The sequence below is a fragment of the Eumetopias jubatus genome, unplaced genomic scaffold (genome assembly GCF_037043125.1).
Source record: "Eumetopias jubatus isolate StellerSeaLion01/CBP00866 unplaced genomic scaffold, mEumJub1_p1.0 scaffold_8, whole genome shotgun sequence".
Lineage (NCBI taxonomy): Eukaryota > Metazoa > Chordata > Mammalia > Carnivora > Otariidae > Eumetopias > Eumetopias jubatus.
The window spans coordinates 15,178,772-15,200,924 of record NW_028274814.1 but is presented as its reverse complement, the minus strand read 5'-3'; the positions used below and the strand labels follow the sequence as shown (position 1 = coordinate 15,200,924).

General features: G+C 41.5%; 1 protein-coding gene across 9 annotated transcripts in view; it reads left to right on the top strand.

Annotated features, from left to right (window-relative positions):
• The first annotated feature begins 4,614 nt into the window (after positions 1-4,614).
• Positions 4,615-22,153, top strand: part of MLLT10 (MLLT10 histone lysine methyltransferase DOT1L cofactor) — a 217,726-nt gene continuing 200,187 nt past the window's right edge. For 7 of the 9 annotated variants that reach the window (XM_028114114.2, XM_028114117.2, XM_028114116.2 and 4 more), the window contains exons 1-3: positions 4,874-4,952; positions 5,087-5,246; positions 8,917-8,996. In XM_028114114.2, coding sequence (XP_027969915.1) covers positions 5,087-5,246; positions 8,917-8,996 — 240 coding nt within the window. In that variant the 5' untranslated portion in view covers positions 4,874-4,952. Of the gene's footprint in view, positions 4,822-4,873; positions 4,953-5,086; positions 5,247-8,916; positions 8,997-22,153 lie in introns of those variants that run through there. The other 2 variants (XM_028114111.2, XM_028114109.2) reach the window with 2 other exon arrangements.

The window sequence follows — 22,153 nt, the reverse complement described above, 5'->3', positions numbered from 1 at the left end:
CTTCTTACAATATATTGATGATTCTCTGAAAAGTCAGACACTTAACATGCTTAAGTATTGTTGGATCATGGAAAAATATAGTCCAACTCTGAAATGTTATTGAGGTTTATGTAATGCCTAGGAGACCTAAAGGCATCTTTTAGATATTATTTTTCTACTGATAATTACATGGTGTTTTTACCCAAAAATGTAAATACAACCAATATATATCAATTTTATAGCAGAAAGAGTAGCTCTGATGCCAAACACAAGATTAACCAAGCCAAACCTTTTAAAGTAAATATTAGGCCTTGATTCTTAAAACTATTTTAAAATTTAGATTATGTACAATTTAAATTTCAGAATTACCTACCTAAACTTTCCAACATTTAAGTGTATCTCACAATAATATTAATTGTGACTGGTTCTAAGTTAAGAGTCTGTTTTGTAAGAAAATGATGACTTTTACGTGAAAAGGTGGTTAACCTTTGAGGGCTACTTAAATATAGACAATTCTAAACTACCCGGTAAATAAAAACTCTTCAATATTAGTTTCAACTATTGAAAATCTTTAAAGAGAGCAATTTATCTAAAAATTTCTGCTAATCATTACTTAGAAATTTTAGTTCAATTGAACATACAAAATAAAGTCTTGCTTTGAAGAATAAGACTCAGATTGCGATGAGCTTTTAAACAGAAGAATCGTACATTAAATGAATATTTATTGTGGGCCTACTACGTGCAAGAGACTTGCTAGGTGGTATGGTGAATAAAAAAAAAAAATCGCCTGGTAAGATCAACATGCCTCATTAAATGGAATTTCCCCAAAGCCATTAACAGAATATCAATTGAAAACATAATTGAAATGAATACCTTTTAATGAAATTTCTAATAGTACTCCATAATATAGGTGCCATGTGTGTGTTTGTATCTAGTATAAAGACACAATACCCACTTATTGTGAGATTAATAAAACTAGTTTCAGAAGTACCTCAATATTTTTATCATACTAGCATAAATACATACGTGGCTCATAATAAACTTTTCACGTAAAAAGCAGGAAACTTTGGGTACCATCTGAACAAAGGAAAATTTTATTCAGGGATTCCTTTATGTAAAAGAGGATATATCTGAAAGTTTATACAGATCATAAGAAAATTGTCTTTTTTGCATTCTCCAAATTATTTAGAAACAAGATTATAGTTTCTGGTGAGGTTTAGTAGATGAATGAAATCTAATAATTGCTTTTTATTTTAAAACCTTAGTATCAATTGCTTTTTGTTTTAAAACCTTAGTATCAGAGCCAATACAGAATTTTAAAACACTTTGTGGAAGTCAAGGATCTGAGTTAAGGAAAACACGTTTAGTCTTAACATTATAGAAATATACCTCAATTTCTATACCTCATTATAGAAATATACCTCAACAATGGATATAATAGACTATAATGTGCACAAATAGAAGGGAAATAAAACTTTATTTTAAAAGGGGGATAAATATAAGCAATACCAACCTATGAACCGAATTTGGTTTTAAATATTTCTTTCATACTATCTACTTACGTAAATGATTATTGAAAAGGAAATCCAAAAATTTGGTCCCTAGGTTGAGGAATAAAGAAAATTATAAGAAGATATATTACCCATAAAGAAAAAAAAATACAGTTTCCCATTATAGTAGGGTTAGAGGTTGCATCATAAAATACTTTACTTGAGTTTTTTGTGGTTTGCTTCAGATGATTAGTTCAGAGAAATAGATGAGCCAGTACTGAGTTAGCTGCTGTTGTGTGAAGAATACTGGGGACAACAGGCTTTTATTTTATTCTACAGGTACTAGATATACTTTTTCAAAGGGTATTTTGAGAATGAGGAATCAGATTTAAAGGGTAATGTTATTTTAAGATTGAAATTGTCCTTTTCTATGAAGTTATTCTATAAATCCCATGGACCTTTTTCCCCCTATTACTATGTATTTTTAAAAACTTACTTAAACTTTAACAATTAAGGCAATTTATATGTTTTATCCATTCTAAGATATGAGAATTAGCATATTCAGTCAAATGTCATATACACATATATGTATGTGTGTATCTATATATAGATAGATATGTGTGAATGGGTATATATCTCACACAAAGGACAAATAGAACTTGCTCACTGTTATATTTCCTGTATCCAAAACAGTCCCTGGCTCACAGTAAATGTTCAATAAATATTTCCTGCATGAATAAATAATTAACTGTATATCTGAACTGTTTTATAATGTTCATTATTCTCCTTTTCACTTAATATTTTATAGAAATATATTAAATATTACACTCTGCTATATGAGAAAAGTTCTATATCTGGTATGTGAGTTGAAATTAGAGTGGCCTGTTTACACCCATTATATTTTTTCTTATAATTTTCATACATCAACATGTAACGTTAAATATCACTTTTTAAAAATAATTTGACATATTTTGTCAACACTTATATGTACATCTTTAATAAAATTTCTGCTTCAAATGCTGTTTTTTATATATAGGCCTGTTCTTATGACATAGTGTATTTTCTCTATTTTCCTAAATTTCAAAAATTTCTTATGAATGATGAATGTGTTTTATTTTGAAGAGTGAGTGTTTACCTATATTTCTTTTATTAAGTGTTACAGAATAGGATAAAGTGCCAATCCTTCTTTACATATAAATTAATTCTATTAAAAGAACTAGTCTCCAATGCATTAAAAATAAAATGAATGTATGTTTGAATAATTTAGTGCATTACGGTTTGACTGCAGTGTTTAGGAAGGGTAGTTTCACATTGATTTTAACTCAAAATTACTCTTCATTGGAAGTCTGAGCCTGAGCAGGAATTGGATGTTGAACTGGTATCCCTTGTAAAAGGGTAAAGATAAAATATACAGTTAAGACACGCAAAACAATACAGTTTTGTTTGAAGGTGGTTTTAATTTTACAAATATCAATGGCATTTTAAGAACATAATTATTATATGTTTAGAAATTTAGTAATTGTTGCCATACCCCAAAAAAGAATTTGCATTCTATAAGTATGTAATCTTTTTGTCACGTTCTCTTAATGACCTAATAGCTAAAAGAGAATTCTCATTTTTGTGTGTCTCTTTAGTGTACATTTTCGCTTACACTTTTAGTAGATTTCCATTACTGTAGATATCTCACTTTAGCTTTTAGAATGTTTGAGTATATTTGCTAACGTATGCCTGCATTGTGTAATATCTATTATAATTCTTAAATAGATTTCTAGCAATTAATTTGAAATGGAAAAAACAGCCATGCTACCATTTTTTTTCTTTATGAGAACATTTGGAATGCTTTTAAAGATTAAACCAGTCATCTTCTGGTGACTGGGACAACTTGGGTTCCTTCATCCTTTTAGCACTGAGTACATTTTCCAGATCTTCACATTATATTGCTAATTCCTGTTAAACAACCATTTTGTACCCGCAAGTTATTAACCAAAGCCATGAATTCACCTTGTAAGTATGCTTGTCATTTAAACAAGGTATATTCCTATTTCACGCTAAACTTTCATAATTAGACACTTTTTGCCGAAAATCAATCTTGGGCTTCCAAGGATACACAGGGGACAGGGCAACAGTGGAAGGAGATCTTACAGCCCCAAACTGCGTAGTATCTGGCTAATCTATTCAGATAGGCCTAAATCATTTTCTATTTGTATGTGGAGTGAGCTCCCATCTTTCTCCAACTTAAATCACCTTAAAAAAACAAAAAAGTGACGTTAAATTTTCAAGAGTAAATTTGGAGTACAGAGCCAGATCAGAGAAATCCTCAATCAAACCTGGACTCCCCTATCGCATGGTGTTATTTGGTGACTGACTAGAACTTGGGTTCCTTCATCCTTTGGTATCATATTACTGCATTTTCCAGATCATCACATTATATTGCTAATTCTTGATTAACGACCATTTGTACTCCTACACAGCAACCTGAAGGTATCCTTGGTGTTCCCTCTTAGTTGACTATTACCCTAACCCAGGCTTTTGACCTTCAGTCTGTGATGCGCTTTCATTGACCACTGGGGCCAATGTGGTGTGTAAATGGGCTGCGGATCTGGTGGCACTTCCACTGCGTGAACTTTGGGTAGAGTCCAGGATGTGAATTTAATGGGTGGAGAAGCTTCGGCAGCACTGTGAAGTTAGCGCGGCCAACTGCAGGAAGCCATGCTTCACTGCACCCTTCTTGGAAGCTGGCATACTTGCCCTACCCTTGCTACCCACGGGCCAGCTCTTGAGGAAAAGGCCCGCAGGTAGGTCCTCAATGCAGGGAGATGCTCCAGGGGAATCAGTCCCCTCCAGTTCCTCTGATAAAAGACCCCTCCCTCCCGGTCTTCGGCATCCTCCTCCCCTCCCTCCCTCTGAGGCCCGTTCGAGACGTGCACGCTCAGCCCGCGCGACCGGCGCTGCAGCAGGCGGCCCCAACGTCCCCGCCCCCGCGTGCGCGCCCCCGCGTTCTCTCGTTGGCTCGTTCCGGCCTCAGCGCGCCGCCGGCTCCACTCGCCCCCACCCCGTAGCACACCTCGGCGGCTGCGAGCAGCGCGGGGGAGGGGAAGGGGCCGGGAGGTAGGCCGCGGCTGCGGGCCGGACGCGGCGGCGCGCACGCAGGCCTTGCTTCTCCCGGGCCTTCTCCCTCACGCTGGCCGCAGGGCGGGCGCGCACGCCGAGTGACGCTCAGAGGAGGAAGCGCAGCCCCCTTCCCCTCCCTGGCTGCCCCTGGCCCAGCGGGAGCCCCCCCAGTGCGCCTGTGCGGAGGCCTACTTGATTATGTGTGCCCTCTCCGGGCTCCAGCGTTAGCGGCCGGGTGGAGGTGGGGAGGGAAGAAGACGAGGAGGAGGAGGAGGAGGAGGAGGAGGCGGTGGAGGGGAGGTGGGGGGAGTCAGCAAGGACATGGCTCCTGACTCCTGTGCGGAACGTGAGTGACTGAGCGGCAAAGCCCGAGTGAGCGAGCGGCCGAGCGGCGGGCGGGGGCCGGGGACGTAGGGAAGGGAGCGGGGGTGCGGGTGGCTCTGCGGGGGGAAGTACTAATTGGCTTGCATGTGTTTTTTTAATGGTCCCCCCCAACTCCCTCTTAGATGGTCTCTAGCGACCGGCCCGTGTCACTGGAGGACGAGGTCTCCCATAGTATGAAGGAGATGATTGGAGGCTGTTGCGTTTGCTCAGACGAGAGAGGCTGGGCCGAGAACCCGCTGGTTTATTGCGACGGGCACGGCTGCAGCGTCGCGGTGCATCAAGGTAAACACCCAACCGCCCGCCGGGCCGAACCCGGCCTGCTCCCAACCGTCACCGCTTCCCCCACCTTGGCAGCAACTGCCAGTTCCCCTGCCGCCCCTCCCCCCGCCCCGCCCCGCCCCCGCCCCCGCCCCCGCCCCGTTCCGCGGCCCGGGATTGACTCGGAGGGTCCGCGGCGGGGCGGAGGGGGTGTGGGCTGTGCATGTGGGAGAAAGTGCGTGTGGCCTGGACTGTCATGTGATTCTGCGCTCACTCTCTCAAGTGTCATTTGGCCGCCGCCTGCGCCCGGAGCCGTGGGGCTGGAGACTTTCGGAGGCGGTGGTTGGAGGCGGGGGGCCAAGGGGGGGGGGTGGGCGTTACGGGTCGCGGCCTGCGCTCCGGGGGCGACGGGGGTGGGCGTGCGCCCCTCGGTGGAGTCGCGGTGGCCGTGGGTTGGTTTGGGATCGTGGAGGCCCCTCCCCCTTCACTGGCTGCTCGGGTCTGCCGCAGTGTGTCTGGAGACTTCCTGTGGCATGGAGTCAGGCTCGGGAATGCCACTCGCTGCGTCGGGGCTGGTCGCGGAGGCAGGGCGGTTGTTTGGGCGCTTTAGATTAGGGAGGGGAGGCGCCGCTGCTACACCCCAAGCTTTCTGGCGGAGACCCTGCTGCTGCGGACTGGGAGCTTCCTGCGGAGAAGACGGTGGCCTCCCGCCGCCGCTGTCGTCCTGCTGCAGGAGCGGCTTGACGAGCTGCCCTGGGCTGGTGTTGAGGCTGTAGAGGCGGCATCTGTCCACTTCCTCAGCTTAAGTAACCGAAGAGAAGAGGTGGTGGTGCGGCCAGTGACTTGGGGAGCATCTTAGCTTATTTCTGGGTGTTTCCATTCGGTGAGTTTTTTGGATATTACAAGAAAGCCGAGGACACTAGTAAGAGAGTTTTCTGGCCATTAAAATTTGACTTTTTCTATTTCGTGTGGTAAGGAAACAACCTAGATAATTTTTGGGTGACTCTTCTCTCCCTGTTACCAACCCGCCCTGCTTCCCATTTCTGATTTTGGCATCGAGTGATGCAAATATTTAGATACTATCGAATGAGAGAAAGCCTGAACGTAAGGGGCGAAAGTGCATTCTTTATAGAGTGAAATCTCAGAATGGGTAAGGGAGACTTAGGAGATAGTGAATTAATTACCAGAGTACAGTTATTCTCATTTGTTTTTTGACAAACACCAAAGCTGCACACCTTCCTCCTTTTAAGGAGTGAAAACAGTGTGTGTTGGTACTGATTTTTTAGTGTTCATTGGCATTTGTGGAGGGCATTTGTGGAGATATTTCTTAGGAATTGCATTCTAAATTACCAAGTTTCAATCAGTAAAGTCGTCTCTTGGTATAGAAAACACTCATTTAAACTTTAAGTTTTCTTGTCTAGAAGTAGTACTTCTGGGTTAAAATAAAAGTTTTTGGACATTGATGCAGTGTTTCTTGACTGATAGGGACATTTTTACACTGACATGTTTACAAATTTTAAAAGGAATTACAAGTTTAGCTTTTGGAGTTTTAAAAAAATTGTGCTGGTTTTATATTCTTCTAGTGCTTTCCAGTATTTAAGATATTTCAAGCTTCCTCTGAGCAAGCCCATGCAAAAATGTCAGTTGGTTATTAGTGTTCTAGGTTTTTGGGAAAATTCAACTTTGAGTTAGTTAAATATCAAATTTTTTTTTTAAAACTGGAGTGAGATTTAGATCTACTGAAATCACTTATTGGAACATTCACATCATATTTTTAAAAATAAATTTGTGCTTTTTAAAATAATGGCTGTATTGAGATGTGATTCACATACCAGAGAATTCACCCACTCAAAGTGTACAATCCACTGGTTTTAGTACATTCACAGAGTTTTGTATCTAATTACCACACAACTCTAGAACATTTTCTTTTTTCTTTCTCTCTTTTTTTTTTTTTAAAGAGAGGGAGGGGTGGGGGTATAGTGGTGGAGAGAGAATCCTAAGCAGACTCCATGCCCAGCCTCGAGCAGGTGGCAGGGCTCATTCTCACAACCCTGAGATCATGACCCGAGGTGAAATCAGGAGTCGGATTCTTTTTTTTTTTTTTAACGATTTTATTTATTTTTGACAGAGAGAGAGAGAGAGACAGTACAAGCAGGGGAAGCAGCAGGCAGAGGGAGAGGGAGGGGCAGGCTCCCCGCTCAGCAGGGAGCCCCATGTGGGGGTCGATCCCGGGACCCTGGGATCATGACGCGAGCCAAAGGCAGACACTTAACCGTCTGAGCCACCCAGGCGCCCCCAGGAGTTGGAGTCTTAACCAACTGAGCCACTCAGGTGCCCCAATTTTATTTTTTAATTTTTATTTATTTCAGGGGTACAGGTCTGTGATTCATAAGTCTTAATACACAGCGCTCACCACAACACATATCCTCCTCAATGTCTGTCACCCAGCCACCCCATCCCCTCCACCCCCCAGGCACCCCAATTTTAGAACATTTTCATCAACCTAACAAGAAACCTTGGACCCGTTAATAGTTACTCTCCGTTTCACCCTAACTCTCCCAACACTAGGCAACCACTAGTGTACTTTCTATCGATTTGCTTATTTTGGACAGCTTATACAAATGGAAGCATGTCATGCTTAACGATACATTTCATTTTCTTTTCTGCAATATTTTTTGCTTATTTTGACAGGTGATTTGGAAATATTTTTATTAGACTTATCTAAAATGCTTGCTATTTGGGACACCTGGGTGGCTCAGTCGGTTAAGCATCTGCCTGCCTCTCGGGTCATGATCCCAGGGTCTTTGGATCGAGTCCCATATCGGGCTTCTTGCTCAGCGGGGAGCCTGCTTCTCCCTCTGCCTGCCACTCCCCCTGCCTGCCACTCCCCCTGCTTGTGCTCTCTCTACCTCTCTCTCTGACAAATAAATAAATAAAATCTTTAAAAAAAAAAAAATAGGGGCACCTGGGTGGCTCAGTTGTTAAGCGTCTGCCTTTGGCTCAGGTCATGATCCCAGGGTCCTGGGATTGAGCCCCACATCGGGCTCCCTGCTCGGCGGGAGGCCTGCTTCTCCCTCTCCCACTCCTCCTGCTTGTGTTCCCTGTCACTGTGTCTCTCTCTGTCAAATAAATAAATAAATAAAATCTTTAAAAAAAAAATACTTGCTGTTTAAATTGCAGGATATAGGAATGAATGAATTTCTGAGTTATTTGTAAAAAAATCTGTGTTAAATTTTACTCAATATTCATTCTATCATAAAATAATAAGTATAATTTGTAGTGCTTATGCTTATCTAAAAAACAAAAGGCTGGTCTTTCAATGTTTTTATTAAAATGTCATACAGGAGTGCCTGGGTGGCTCAGTCGGTTAAACATCTGCTTTTAGCTCAGGTCATGATCCCAGGTCCTGGGATTGAGCCCCATGTTGGGCTTGCCCTCTCCCCACTGTTTGTGCTCTCTCTCTCTCTTTTTATCTTTCTCTCTCAAATAAATAAATAAAATCTTAAACCCCAAAATGTCATACAATTTTTATTAGGTAACGTGGTAAATAAAAATATAAAATGTTTTCATTCTTTGCAAAACGGGTATTTTTATATGTATGGTCTGAGAGGTAATTGAGGGCTTTGAAAGGATATTTGATTTTCCATAATTTAAAAAATTTTAACATATTTTAAAATCTTTTATTTCCCAATAGCTTGCTATGGCATTGTTCAAGTACCCACTGGACCATGGTTTTGCAGGAAATGTGAATCTCAGGAGAGAGCAGCCAGAGTGGTAAGAACTGTTTATCAAAAACATTAAAATACTTCAATGAAAAAAAAAAACTTCAGTGAGTAGCTTAGGATGCAACACACTTAGTTTCAGTTTGAAGGGTTTTCAGTCTTTTGTTCAAATATTGAATTTGGGCCGAATATTGACTTAACAGTTTTAAACCAGTTTTATAAACTGAAAAACAAATTGAACCACATAAGTATTTGTTGAGGGATACTTTGAATGGATAAAACATAAAGTTGTATTTGGGCTTTAGCTCTACCTACTATTTTGAAGGGTTAAATTGGCAGTAGAACATAAGGAAATTAAGGTAATAATTCTGCTAGGTTCTGCTGAATGAATAAAAAAACACAGTTTAACCACAGTATTCTTTTTACTGCATCTGCATGTGTATAGTTTAACTCTGAGTGCTCAGTATTTTCACACATTCAGTTCTTTTGGCAAAGCAACATAATTTTCCTTTCTTATTGTCCGGCTACCTTCTTTCTGAACACTTTTGTAAACTTCTTGAATCATGAGGGAGGTATGTTTATTTTTTATGTGGTCCAAAGCGTTTTTTTCAATTGAAATTCTGGAAATAACAGGGAGAAATAGATTTAATCTTCATAATCATTTAAAAGTATTACCATTTGCAGTGTGATAGTTCCTTCTTTTTGGTGTTGGCTAGAGAATTTGACAGAGGTAGAAAACAAACATTTGAACTTTTTTTTTTTTTTTAAAGATTTTATTTGACAGAGAGACACAGCGAGAGCACGAACACAAGCAGGGGCAGTGGGAGAGGGAGAAGCAGGCTTCCCGCGGAGCAGGGAGCCCGATGTGGGGCTCGATCCCAGGACCCTGGGATCATGACCTGAGCCGAAGGCAGACGCTTAACGATTGAGCCACCCAGGCACCCCAACATTTGAACTACCTACATATGTAGCATGGAAGCTTTTATTTTTGCCTAGGCAATTTTTGATCAGAAATAATGGCTGAGTAGCCTATCTAGGATTGTGAGACTCAGAGCAGTATTCTGTTCATATGTTTCATTTATGTGTGAGAATGCACTGTAGCAGAATTATAGCTATATTAGCATTACAATAATGAGAAGTAGTAAGTAGAGGGTGAAATCAATAATACAAAGCTCAGGACTTGATGTATGCATAGGTCTCCTTTTTGTTTTTTCCTCTTTGTAGCATGTTATGGTTTTGGAGTTGATGGGTCACCAAGCCAAGGAAGTTATGCTTTAATTCATTAGTAAACACTGATTGTAAGGTGAGGCTGTTCCAGGGGATGTCACAGTAGATTCAAAGCCAGAGAAAGATTAGAAAACAGGAAGGTAGATACCAAGAGGGAAGATAAAGAGGTCTGTGAATGGGGAGTGGTAGAATGCCAGTATTATTTGCCTTAAATGCCACTTACTGCCTGTTTTTAATTCCTTTTTTCTTTCGGAGGGTATGGTCAAGATATCAAGGTGAATTAAGGTAGTTATCTTACAAGGTATATTGAATAGCCCATTTTATTGGCTTTATTTCTTAGGATGTGGGGCCATTCAAGGTTTTAAAGAAGAGGCGCAACTTCCTTTAATTTCTTATAGCGTACACTTATAAAAGATAAGGTCCTTTGTAAGAAAGAAAAACTGATTATAAGCTTAAATAAGCAGAGAGAGGGCATTTTATATTTTTTATTTTATTATTATTATTTTTTAGATTTTTATTAATTTGACAGAGAGAGACACAGCGAGGGAGGGAAAACAAGCAGGAGGAGCGGGGGGAGGGAGAAGCAGGCCTCCCGCGGAGCAGGGAGCTGGATGTGGGGCTCAGTCCCAGGACCCTGGGATCAGGACCTGAGCCGAAGGCAGACGCCCAGTGACTGAGCCACCCAGGTGCCCCATATTTTTTATTTATTTTTTTTAAGATTTTATTTTTAAGGGGCACCTGGGTGGTGCAGTTGGCTAAAGCATCTGACTCTTGGTTTTGGCTCAGGTTGTGTTCTCAGCACGGGCTGTTCTTAGGTCATGTTCTCAGCAATGGGCTCCATGCTCAGCATTGGGCTCTGCACTCAGTGTGCAGTCTGCTCAAGATTCTCTCTCTGGGGGGCGCCTCGGTGGCTCAGTTGGTTAAGCGACTGCCTTCGGCTCAGGTCATGATCCCGGAGTCCCGGGATCGAGTCCCACATCAGGCTCCCTGCTCAGCAAGGAGCCTGCTTCTCCCTCTGACCCTCCCCCCTCTCATGTACTCTCTCTCTCTCATTCTCGCTCTCTCAAATAAATAAATCTTTAAAAACAAAAAAAAAAAGATTCTCTGGGCTCCCGGGTGGCTCAGTCAGCTGAGTGTCTCCCTTCTGCTCAAGTCAGGATCCTGGGGCCCTGGGATCGAGCTCTGCGTGGGGCTCCCTGCTCAGCGGGGAGTCTGCTTCCCCCTTCTCTTCTGCCCCTCCACCCTGCTCATTCTCTCTCTCTTTCAAATAAAATATTTAAAGGAAGAAAAAAAGATTCTGTCTCCCTCTGCCCTTCCCTGCCCTTCCCCCTGCTTGCTCGTGCGCGTGCTCTCAGATAAATAAAATCTTAAAGAGAACACAAGCATGGGGAGTGGAAGTGGTAAAAGCAGGCTCCCCACTTAGCGGGGAGCCCCATGCGGGGCTTGTCCCCAGGACCCTGGGATCATCACCTGAGCCGTGAAGGCAGACACTTAATGACTGAGCCACCCAGGCGCCCCAAAGATTTGATTTGATTTGATTTTTTTAAAGATTTCACCTATTTATCTGACAGAGAGACACAGCGAGAGAGGGAACACAAGCAGGGGGAGTGGGAGAGGGAGAAGCAGGCTTCCGCCGAGCAGGGAGCCCGATGTGGGGCTCAATCCCAGGACCTTGGCATCATGACCCGAGCCGAAGGCAGATGCTTAACGACTGAGCCACCCAGGCACCCCCCAAAGATTTTATTTTTAAGTAATCTCTACACCCAACAGGGGGCTTGAACCCACAACCCTGAGATCAAGAGCCTCGTGCTCTACTGACTGAGTCAGTCAGGTACTGCAAGGGCAGTTTAATATAAGGATATTGGAGCCAAGAAGCCTAACATGGAAATGTAGTCATGACTTAGAAAGGGAATTGAATTAATCTTTTTCTTTTGGTTGGTTAAGGGTCTGCCTTTCGTTTGGGTCATGACCTCAGGGTCCTGGGATCGAGCCCCATATCAGCCTCTCTGCTTGGCAGGGAGTCTGCTTCTCCCTCTCCCTCTAAGTGCTTTCTGAGGGCTTTCTCTCTATCTCTCAAATAAAATCTTTAAAAAAAAAAAAAAAGGTTATTTATTTGAGAACAAGAGAGTGACCCCGAGAGCCTGAGCTGGGGAGGGGCTGAGGAAGAGAATCTTTCCTTTTTTTTTTTTTCTTTCTTTTTTATTTTTTTTTAAGATTTTCTTTATTCATGAGAGACCTAACTGACTGAGCCACCCAGGCACCCAGGAAGAGAATTTTTCACGCAGACTCCCCGCTGAGCGAGGAGCCAGCCGAGGGCTCTGTCCCATAGCCCATGAGATCATGAACTGAGCTGAAACCAAGAGTGGGACGCTTAACTACCGAACCACCCACGTGTCCCAAATTAGCCTTTTTTTTTTAAGTAAATCCTTCCCTTTTGGTAGTTATTACTTTATTTTAAAAGTAATTTCTGTGCCAAGGTGGGGCTCAAACTCGTGCTGTTGACTGAGTCAGCCAGGCACCCCAAGAATTGAATTAGTCTTGGGGCACCTGGGTGGCTCAGTCGTTTAAGCATCTGCCTTCGGCTCAGGTCATGATCCCAGGGTCCTGGGATCGAGCCCCGCATCGGGCTCCCTGCTCCGCGGGAAGCCTGCTTCTCCCTCTCCCACTCCCCCTGCTTGTGTTCCCTCTCTCGCTGTGTCTCTCTCTGTCAAATAAATAAATAAAATCTTAAAAAAAAAAAAGAATTGAATTAGTCTTAATCTTACTTCTTTTATTTGTGCGTCGGCTTTATTCTTCTCCTTTCTGCAGGTTTTCTCTGCTACTGGCTGTTTACTGTCAGTGTATGTTAAATGTTCTATAACAATTATCTGGTTTAATCATCTTATCAAACCTTTGAGGTATTTTGTTGTTCTCATTTTATGGATAGAGGCATCACAGGTTTAAGAGAAATGCATATCTAGTTGGAGGGTGGGCTGTGATTAAGCTCTCAACCATCATGTTCTGTATTGCCTCCTGTGGTGAAAGTGGCCATACTTCAGCTCCTAATATTTTCTGTTTTCTGTCTCAAGAGACTAAATCTTAAATCTCACTCTGTCTCATGTTCCTTTGGGTAACAAAAAACTGGGTTGGCTTGGATAAGGTGCCTAGCTCTGGACCAGCTAGCCATGGCGAGACAATGGGGTTGCTTAGACACAGAGAGATGTCTGTGGGTTTGGGATAGCTCACTTCTCAGAGAAGGGATTTATGAGCTGATGGTACCGTAGCAGAATAATAAAGTTGTAATTTCAGACAAGTAGTTTGGAGTATACAGAATGGATTTGAGGGGGAGGTCAGAAACTGAAAAACTCAGGATGATAATTACACTAAAAATGTGAGAGTAGAAAGGAAGGGAGGGAGCGTTTTGAAGGATGAAATGACAGAAATGGATATTGGGTAAAGGAAAGGGAATAATCAAAGATGATTCTTAGTATCTAGGGTAATGACTGGAATGGTGATGCCATTAATAGAGTAATGGTAATAAAGAAAGGACAGCAGGTTTGAAGAATAAGGAAAGTTCTGTTTTGAGCAGGTTGGTTTTGATGATGCTAGGGTTTTTCATCGGAAATTTAGGATTAAAGTAATGGAATCAAGTTAGAGTTGGAGCCGCATAGAAGAAAGACTGGGAACCAAGTGACGTTTTTGTTGTTAGAGAAGAGAAAAATGAAGACAGCTGTGGTGAATATCCACATTTGAGGAGAGTAAGAGAACAAGTTTCCAAGGATGGAAAATGAACTGTCAGGAAAGGAGAACCTGCAGTAGTAACAGACACTTGGTTTCTCAGGAAAGACTAGTTGATGGTGACATTGCTGTAAGGATGCTGAAAAACTGAGAAAAGTTTCTGAGACCAAATTGTAGTTCCTTTGTTTGGGCAGAACTCTCGTTATAGGTACTGAGGAGAGTAGAGATTGTAGGATTAGACGGAATATTGAAAAAGTAAGGAAAGAGGAGAGTAAGAGTTAGAGATCGAATTTTGTTGGTTTTTAAGGGAAACTCTTTGTAGGTAGGCATTCATTGTTCAGAAAAAGCACTTGATGGGGCTCCTGGGTGGCTCACATGTTGAGCATCTGCCTTTGGCTTTAGTCATGATCCCGAGGTCCTGGGATCGAGCCCCACATCAGGCTCCTTGGTCGGGCAGGAAGCCTGCTTCTTCTGTCTGTACTGCTCCTCCTGCTTGTGCTCTCTCGCCCTCTGTCAAATAAATAAAATCTTTAAAAACAAAACAAAACACTTGAATTGCTTTATTTACCTCAAATGAACGTGTATTTTTGTTGAAGATTTTATTTTATTTTTATTTTTTTAAAGATTTTATTTATTTATTTGACAGAGAGAGACACAGCGAGAGAGGGAACACAAGCAGGGGGAGTGGGAGAGGGAGAAGCAGGCTTCCCGCTGAGCAGGGAGCCAGATGCGGGGCTCGATCCCAGGACCCTGAGATCACGACCTGAGCCGAAGGCAGATGCTTAATGACTGAGCCACCCAGGCGCCCCTGAAGATGTTTTTTTTTAAAGATTTTATTCATTTGAGAGAGAGAAGGAGAGAGGGAGAGAGCACAAGCAGGGGGAGAGGCAGAGGGGAGGGAGAAGCAGACTCCCCACTGAGCAGGGAGCCCAATGCGGGGCTCGATCCCGGGACCCTGGGACCATGACCTGAGCCGAAGGCAGATGCTTAAGGCCTGAGCCACCCAGGCGCCCCATGCTGAAGATATTTTATTAGGCCTTAAAACTGTTCGGGTATCATTGTCTGCTGGTTAGAGGTTAAAACTCTGATGACTATTTTGTATTTAGTGAGTATTTGTTCTTAATTACCACAGGCTGAAGAGACTTACTAGAAATGTTATGTATTTATATACTTTTAATGGGATAAAGAGCATATGTTACATTGTAAATATTCTACTTTGAAAACATGGTGAGTGGATTGTGCAAAAAAATAAAATGGCCAAAAGCCCATTAAGAATTTGCATTATTTAGGTATTGCTATTCTAGCTCTAAATGAAAAGACTATTTTCTACAGGAGGTGAGATGTAACTTTTTCTACTGTTCTGCCTCTTTTTATTATAGTTCTTTCTGGCTTAACATTGTCAGGGAAGAACTGTTGGATGGAATGTAAATCAAAATTTCAGGGATTGACCTAGGGTTTGCACATTTTGTTTTTTTAAGATTTTATTTATTTGACATAGGGAGAGAGAGAGCACAGGCAGGAGGAGCGGCAGGCAGAGGGAGAAGCAGGCGCCGATCAAGGAGCCCAATGTGGGGCTCCATTCCAGGACCTCCTGGGATCATGACCTGAGCTGAAGGCAGATGCTTAACTGACTCTGAGCCACCCTGGCTCCCCCACGTTTTATTTTTTAATTTTTGCTTAATGAAGTTATGTAATGCAAAAAAAGTCACTATAAGTCTTTAAAACCATGTGAACTATATACTTAACTGTATTATGTATTTACGTTTAATTTTATTAAGTAAAATTATATGAATATATATTTGTCATAAATAGGTATGGATATAGAACATATAATAAATATTCCCCACCCAGAATGAACTAAGGTGGATTCTTCATATTTGCCCCAAATCTTGCCTCCCTCTTAAAATAATAAATAAAAAAATTAAGTTGAAATACTTTTTGTACTCTCCCCAGTGTGAGTCATCCATTATCCTTTTAGTGTCTGTTAGGACCATCTCTCTCTCTTTTTTTCTTTCCAGTTTCATTGGGATATAATTGACCTGTGACATTGTATTGATTTAAGGTATACAATGTAATGATTTATATATATATATATATATATACATACACATATTGCAAAATGATTACTAAAATGAGTTTAATTAACATCTGTTCTCACATAGTTGCAAATTTTTTTTTTTTTAAGATTTATTTGAGAGAGAGGTAGCAAGAGAGAGCACTAATGGGTTAGGGTGGGTTGGGTGGGTGGGGAGGAGGGACAGAGGGAGAGGGAGAAGCAGGCTCCCCTCAAAGGCAGATGCTTAACCAACTGAGCCACCCAGGCGCCCTTGCAATTTTTTCTTTTGATGAGAACTATTTTTTTTTTTTAAAGATTTTATTTGACAGAGAGAGACACAGCGAGGGAGGGAACACAAGCAGGGGGAGTAGGAGAGGGAGAAGCAGGCCTCCTGCGTGGGGCTCAGTCCCAGGACCCTGGGATCATGACCTGAGCCGAAGGCAAACACTTAACGACTGAGCCCCCAGGGGCCCCTTGATGAGAACTTTCAAGATTTATTCTTGGGGCACCTGTTGGCTCAGTTGGTAGAGTATAGGACTCTTAATCTCACGGTTGTGAGTTCAAGCCCCATGTTGGGTGTAAAGTTTACTTACACACAGAACTTTCACATACACAATACAGTATTGTTAATCATAGTCACTATGCTATATATTCCACTTCCAGAACTTACCGTATAACTGAAAGTTTTTACCTTTTGATCGACCACCACACACCTTTTCCCCACCCACCATCCACTGCCTTTGGCAACCGCCACTCAGTTTTCTGTTTCTATGAGACTGGTTCTTTTAGATTCCAAACGTATGTGAGGTCATGTAGTACAGACGGTCTCCTGACTTAGGATTTTTTGACTTTACCGTGCTGTGAGAGCAGTATGTATTCAGAAGAAACCATATTTCAATTCTTAGTTTTTGATCTTTGCCCAGACTAGTGATACGCAGTACAATACGCTTGTGATGCTGGGCAGTGGCAGCTAGCCAGCGCTGCCAGTCAGCTGCCAACTCGATCAGGAGGGCAAACAACAGATAGCTTAGAGTCATTCTCTACCCTTACAAGCACTCTGTTTTTCACTTTTAGTGCAGTCGTCAATAAATTACATAAGGTATTCAACACCTTATTATAAAATAGGATCTGCGTTAAGATGATTTTGCTCAGCTGTAAGCTAAGTGTTGTGAGCACATTTCACACTAGGCTAGGCTATGATATTTGGTAGGTTAGGTGTATTAAATACATTTTCAACTTATGATATTTTCAACTTACGGGTTTATTTGGACATAACTCCATTGTACACTGAGGAAGATCTGTATTTGTCTAATTTGTTTCACTTAGCATAATGCCTTCCATCTGCGTTGTTGCTAACAGCATGATTTCCTTCTTTTTTATGGCCAAATAATATTCCTCTGTGTGTGTGTGTGTGTGTGTGTGTGTGTGTGTGTGTGTGTGTGTGTGTGTATCTCACGGTCTATGTTTTTATACTGCATATATGTATTTATAAGTATCATTTAGTATTATAGGAATGGCATCGTATTGTATATATATTCTGCAAGTTGGGATATAGCTGCATTAATACATACTGATTTAGTTCATTCTTTATCTGCTTTTTAGTGTTTTGTCACAGAATGTACCACAATTTAATTTCCTTTTTTAATTTTTGTTTTTAAATTTAATTTCTTTATTGATTGTCCTTTAGGTTTCTGATTTTTCACAATAACAAATAGTGCTGCAGTGAACATATACGTAGACATAATGAAGCTTGGTGTTTTCATTTATTTTTTTGAAGAGATAGTGGGGGGAGGGGCAGAAAGATAGGGAGAGAGAAAGAATCTTAAACAGCTCCATGCCAAGTGCGGAACCCAATGGTGGGACTCGATCTCACAGTAGTGAGATCATGAGCTGAGCTGAAATCAAATTAGGAGTCAGATGCTTAACCAACTGAACCACCCAGGTGTCCCAGAAAGCTTGGTGTTTTTAAAACATGTAATCTGAGAGTCTGTATTAATAGGCAGTTTTTAATTTGTTTACAGTTATAATAGTGACTGGTATATTTGGGCTTATTTCAAAAATTTTATTTTCTGTTTTCTATTTACCATGCCTTTTTTCTTTCTCTTTTCCTTCAGTTGGAGTGATTGAATGTTCTTTATTCCTTTTTTTTTAAACATTTTTTTTTAAGGATTTTATTTATTTGAGAGACAGAGAGAACACAAGTGGGGTGAGGGGCAGAGAGAGAAACATACTCCCCGCTGAGCAGGGAGCCTGATGGCGGGGCTTGATCCCAAGACTTTGGGATCATGACCTGAGCCCAAGGCAGATGCTTAACTGACTGAGCCACCCAGGTGCCCCATTCCTTTTTTTTTTTTTTAATCCCTGTGTTGATTTGGAGAGTATATATTCTATTTCTTTTCTGTTAGTGATTGCCCTAAAATTTTAATGTGCATATTTTGTATTTTTAATGAGTCAAAAAGTAATACAACCAAAGATCTCAGGATTCCTTGTATTCACTCTCTTTCCCTTGCGAAATCTGTTACTGTCTGTATTTTAATTCCATCTGATTTATTTGTTTGTTTGAAGGGGGGAGGGTGAGAGGGAGAGAGAGAATCCCAAGCAGGCACCACTCCCGGCATGAATTGGATGTGGGGCTCACTCTCACAACCCTGAGGTCATGACCTGAGATGAAATCAAGAGTCGGGACGCTTAACTGACCCCAAATTCCACCTTCCTTTTAATTTCCCAAATTAGTAGTTGTGTGTGTGTTTTAAAAAAAATTTTTAATTTAATTTTTAAATTTATTATTTTTTTAAAGATTTATTTATTTGAGAGAGAGTGTGAGGGAGAGAGAGAAGGAGCAGGGAGAGGGGCAGAGGGAGAAGCAGATTCCCCGCTGAGCAGGGAGCCTGATGCAGGGCTCCATCCCAGGACCCTGGGATCATGACCTGAGCTAAAGGCAGATGCTTAACCGACTGAGCCACCCAGGTGCCCCAGTTGTTTTTTAATAGGTATTTGTAATTTAGACCTAAGATTACTGAAGTTTTGCTCAACTGTTTGTTTCCCTTGCTGCTTTATGGATCATTTCCTTTTTTTTTTTTTTAATTACACAATTCTAGTGTTCCCCTCCAGAGTCTTTGCCTAGTAAGTAGTAAGCAAGCTATATTAGTCTTTTTATGTCTAAGAATGTTATTGTTTTGCTCTCATCTATGCTAGTTTGAGTTCTAGAGTCATAGTTGTTTTCCTGTAAGTAAAGATCTTATTCTAGTTTGTCTTCTGGTATCTAATTGTGGTAAACAGAAAATCTGTTGACATAGTGCTTATCCTGCTTCAAAGTTGATTTGCTTTTTCATCCTGTGGACTCAATGTTTTTTTCCATCTTGGAAAATTTTCTGCTCTCTCTTCAAGTATCACCTTATTTAATTTTTTTCTGGAACTGTTACTTAGGTGTATGCTTGAGATTCTTGTTCTTCATGTATTTTGTTACTTTAAAAAATTTTTTTTTTTAGAGAGCACGAGAGGGAAGAGGGTCAGAGGGAGAAGCAGACTCCTTGCTGAGCAGGGAGCCGATGTGGGACTCGATCCCAGGACTCCAGGATCATGACCTGAGCCGAAGGCAGTCGCTTAACCAACTGAGCCACCCAGGCGCCCATTTTTAAAAAATTTTTTTAGAAGATTTTATTTGAGAGGGAGAGAGAGAGCAAGAGAGAGTGATCACGCACACAAGCAAGAGCAGGGAGAGGGAGAAACAGACCCCCGCTGAGCAGGGAGCCCGACCTTGGGCTCGATCCCGGGATCCTGGGATCATGACCTGAGCCAAAGGCAGACGCTTAACGGACTGAGCCACCCAGGCACCCCTCTTTGTCTTTTAATTTCTCTTTCATGTTTTCTATTTTATCTCTCCATTATGGATAATCTCTTTAGCTCTGTCTTGAAATTATGCTTATTGTTAACCCAGTCAGTGAATTTCTTTTCTGAGTAAATCATACCTACAATTTCTATTTTATTTTTCAATTTGCCTTTTTTTCCTCATAACATTTTGCTATTTTTGCCTTAGGGATGATATTCCTTTATTATTTGAACATTTATTTATTCATTTATTTTTTAAAACGATTTTATTTATTCATAAGAGAGAGAGAGAGGCAGAGGGAGAAGCAGGCTCCCTGCTGATGCGGGACTCCATCCCAGGACCCTGGGATCATGACCTGAGCTGAAGGCAGACGCTTAACCATCTGAGCCACCCAGGCGCCCTTATTTGAACATTTAAAACATACTTATTTTAGGGGCACCTGGCTGGGTCACTTGGTGGAGCATGCGACTCTTGATCTGAAAGTCTTGAGTTCAAGTCCCACATTGGGCATAGAGATTACTAAAAAAAATTTATTTTAATACTTCAGAGATTTTAGAATTCTTTTTTTTTAAATGTTAACTCTTTTTTTTTTTAAAGATTTTATTTATTTATTTGAGAGAATGAGAGAGAGAGAGCACGAGAGGGAAGAGGGTCAGAGGGAGAAGCAGACTCCCCGCCGAGCAGGGAGCCCGATGTGGGACTCGATCCCGGGACTCCAGGATCATGACCTGAGCCGAAGGCAGTCGCTTAACCAACTGAGCCACTCAGGCGCCCCAGAGATTTTAGAATTCTTTATTTGTTTTGTTAACGCTGGTGGTAGACATCTTAATGTACTTTGTAATTTTTGGTTATGAGCTAATCCTCAGGAGTTGTTGTCTTCTTTGGATTCCTGTTCCTCTAGGAACACGGTGAAGATGTTGCTGTGGGGAGTTTGTGCGTTTGTGGTCTCTGAAGAACCATGTTTGCCCCCTAACAAAGATCAGATTACAGTAGCTTCTGCAAATTAGGAATTTACAAATTTACAAATTCTTTCATTTAAAAGTTCAAAAGGCCTTTTAAAACTTTTTGACAGCTCTGTGACATCATTTGGGGTCAGGCTTTTTTTTTTGTCTTCCTGTTATGCCAACCTTAGCACATGGTTTTCATTTTCAGGGTTGTCCCACAGTCAGAGCATGGCAGCTGGAACTTCAGTCATTGTGACCTGCAGAAAGAAGTTCCAGGCAGAAGGGGGGGATGGTAAAGTTAAAAGTGGTTTTCCTCCCAGCTGACTTCTTCTCTCACGTTTTCCTGAAGTCCCAGTTGACAAGTTATGCTTAGTTTTACTGGCTTTTAATTGTTAGACTTCAAAATATGGGTCAGTTGAAGAACTGAATAAAATTGGTGTTTTGTTAGTAGGGAAGAACGGTAGAATGGTTTTGGGGTGGTAACCCGCCGACTCTGTCAGATTTTGCCTACTGAAGTTCACTGCTCCAGACTAATTTTTAAATTTGTTTCTTGACTGGAATCTGGTACCTTTTAGATAATGGATTTTGGGCCCCACACTCTCTCAGCACGGACTTGAGTTTCTGGTTTTTCTAGAGGGATCCCTCTCCTGATGTCCAGAACTGGCATCTCACTTCAGTGCAGTTTCTCTAGTCTTACTGGTCTAGGCCATGTTTTTCTCTAATAAATTCCCCTTTGGTTGTATAATAGGCCCTTAACAGCTCCTGTCCTTGTGCGGGGAACACAGTTAGAAATTGTTTTGTCTGTGTGTCTAGGGTCTGGGCTAGTGTCATAGTTCCAATCTCTAGGGGTACATATTAGATCTGATACCTTCATTGACTGCCTCAGCTTCAACTAATGTTCATCTTTTTAGCTTTTCTTTTTTATTTCTGCTGCCTGGAAATTAACCTTTATGTACATAGTTAAAAATTGCCTTCAAAGTTATTTATCTTCGATTTCTGAGTGCAAGAGGCAGTTGCAGTTTTAAAATTTCATAATTTTTGGGCGCCTGGGTGGCTCAGTTGGTTAAGCAACTGCCTTCAGCTCTGGTCATGGTCCCAGGGTCCTGGGATCGAGCCCCGCATCGGGCTCCCTGCTCGGCGGGAAGCCTGCTTCTCCCTCTCCCACTCCCCCTGCTTGTGTTCCCTCTCTCTCTGTCAATTAAATAAATAAAAAAAAAATAAAATTTCATAATTTTATTTCTATACAAGCTGTTTAGCTTGCATACTTTAAATGGAATGCCTTCAGAGTTAAACATCTGCTAGCATTTTTTTCTTCTATTGCTGATTCATATTTAATATTTGCCTTTGTAGCTTTAAAAGAGGTGCTTTAGAAAGTCAACAGATTTAGTGCTTACCACCATAGATAAAATAGTAAATGGCCAATTTCTGTGTCTCTC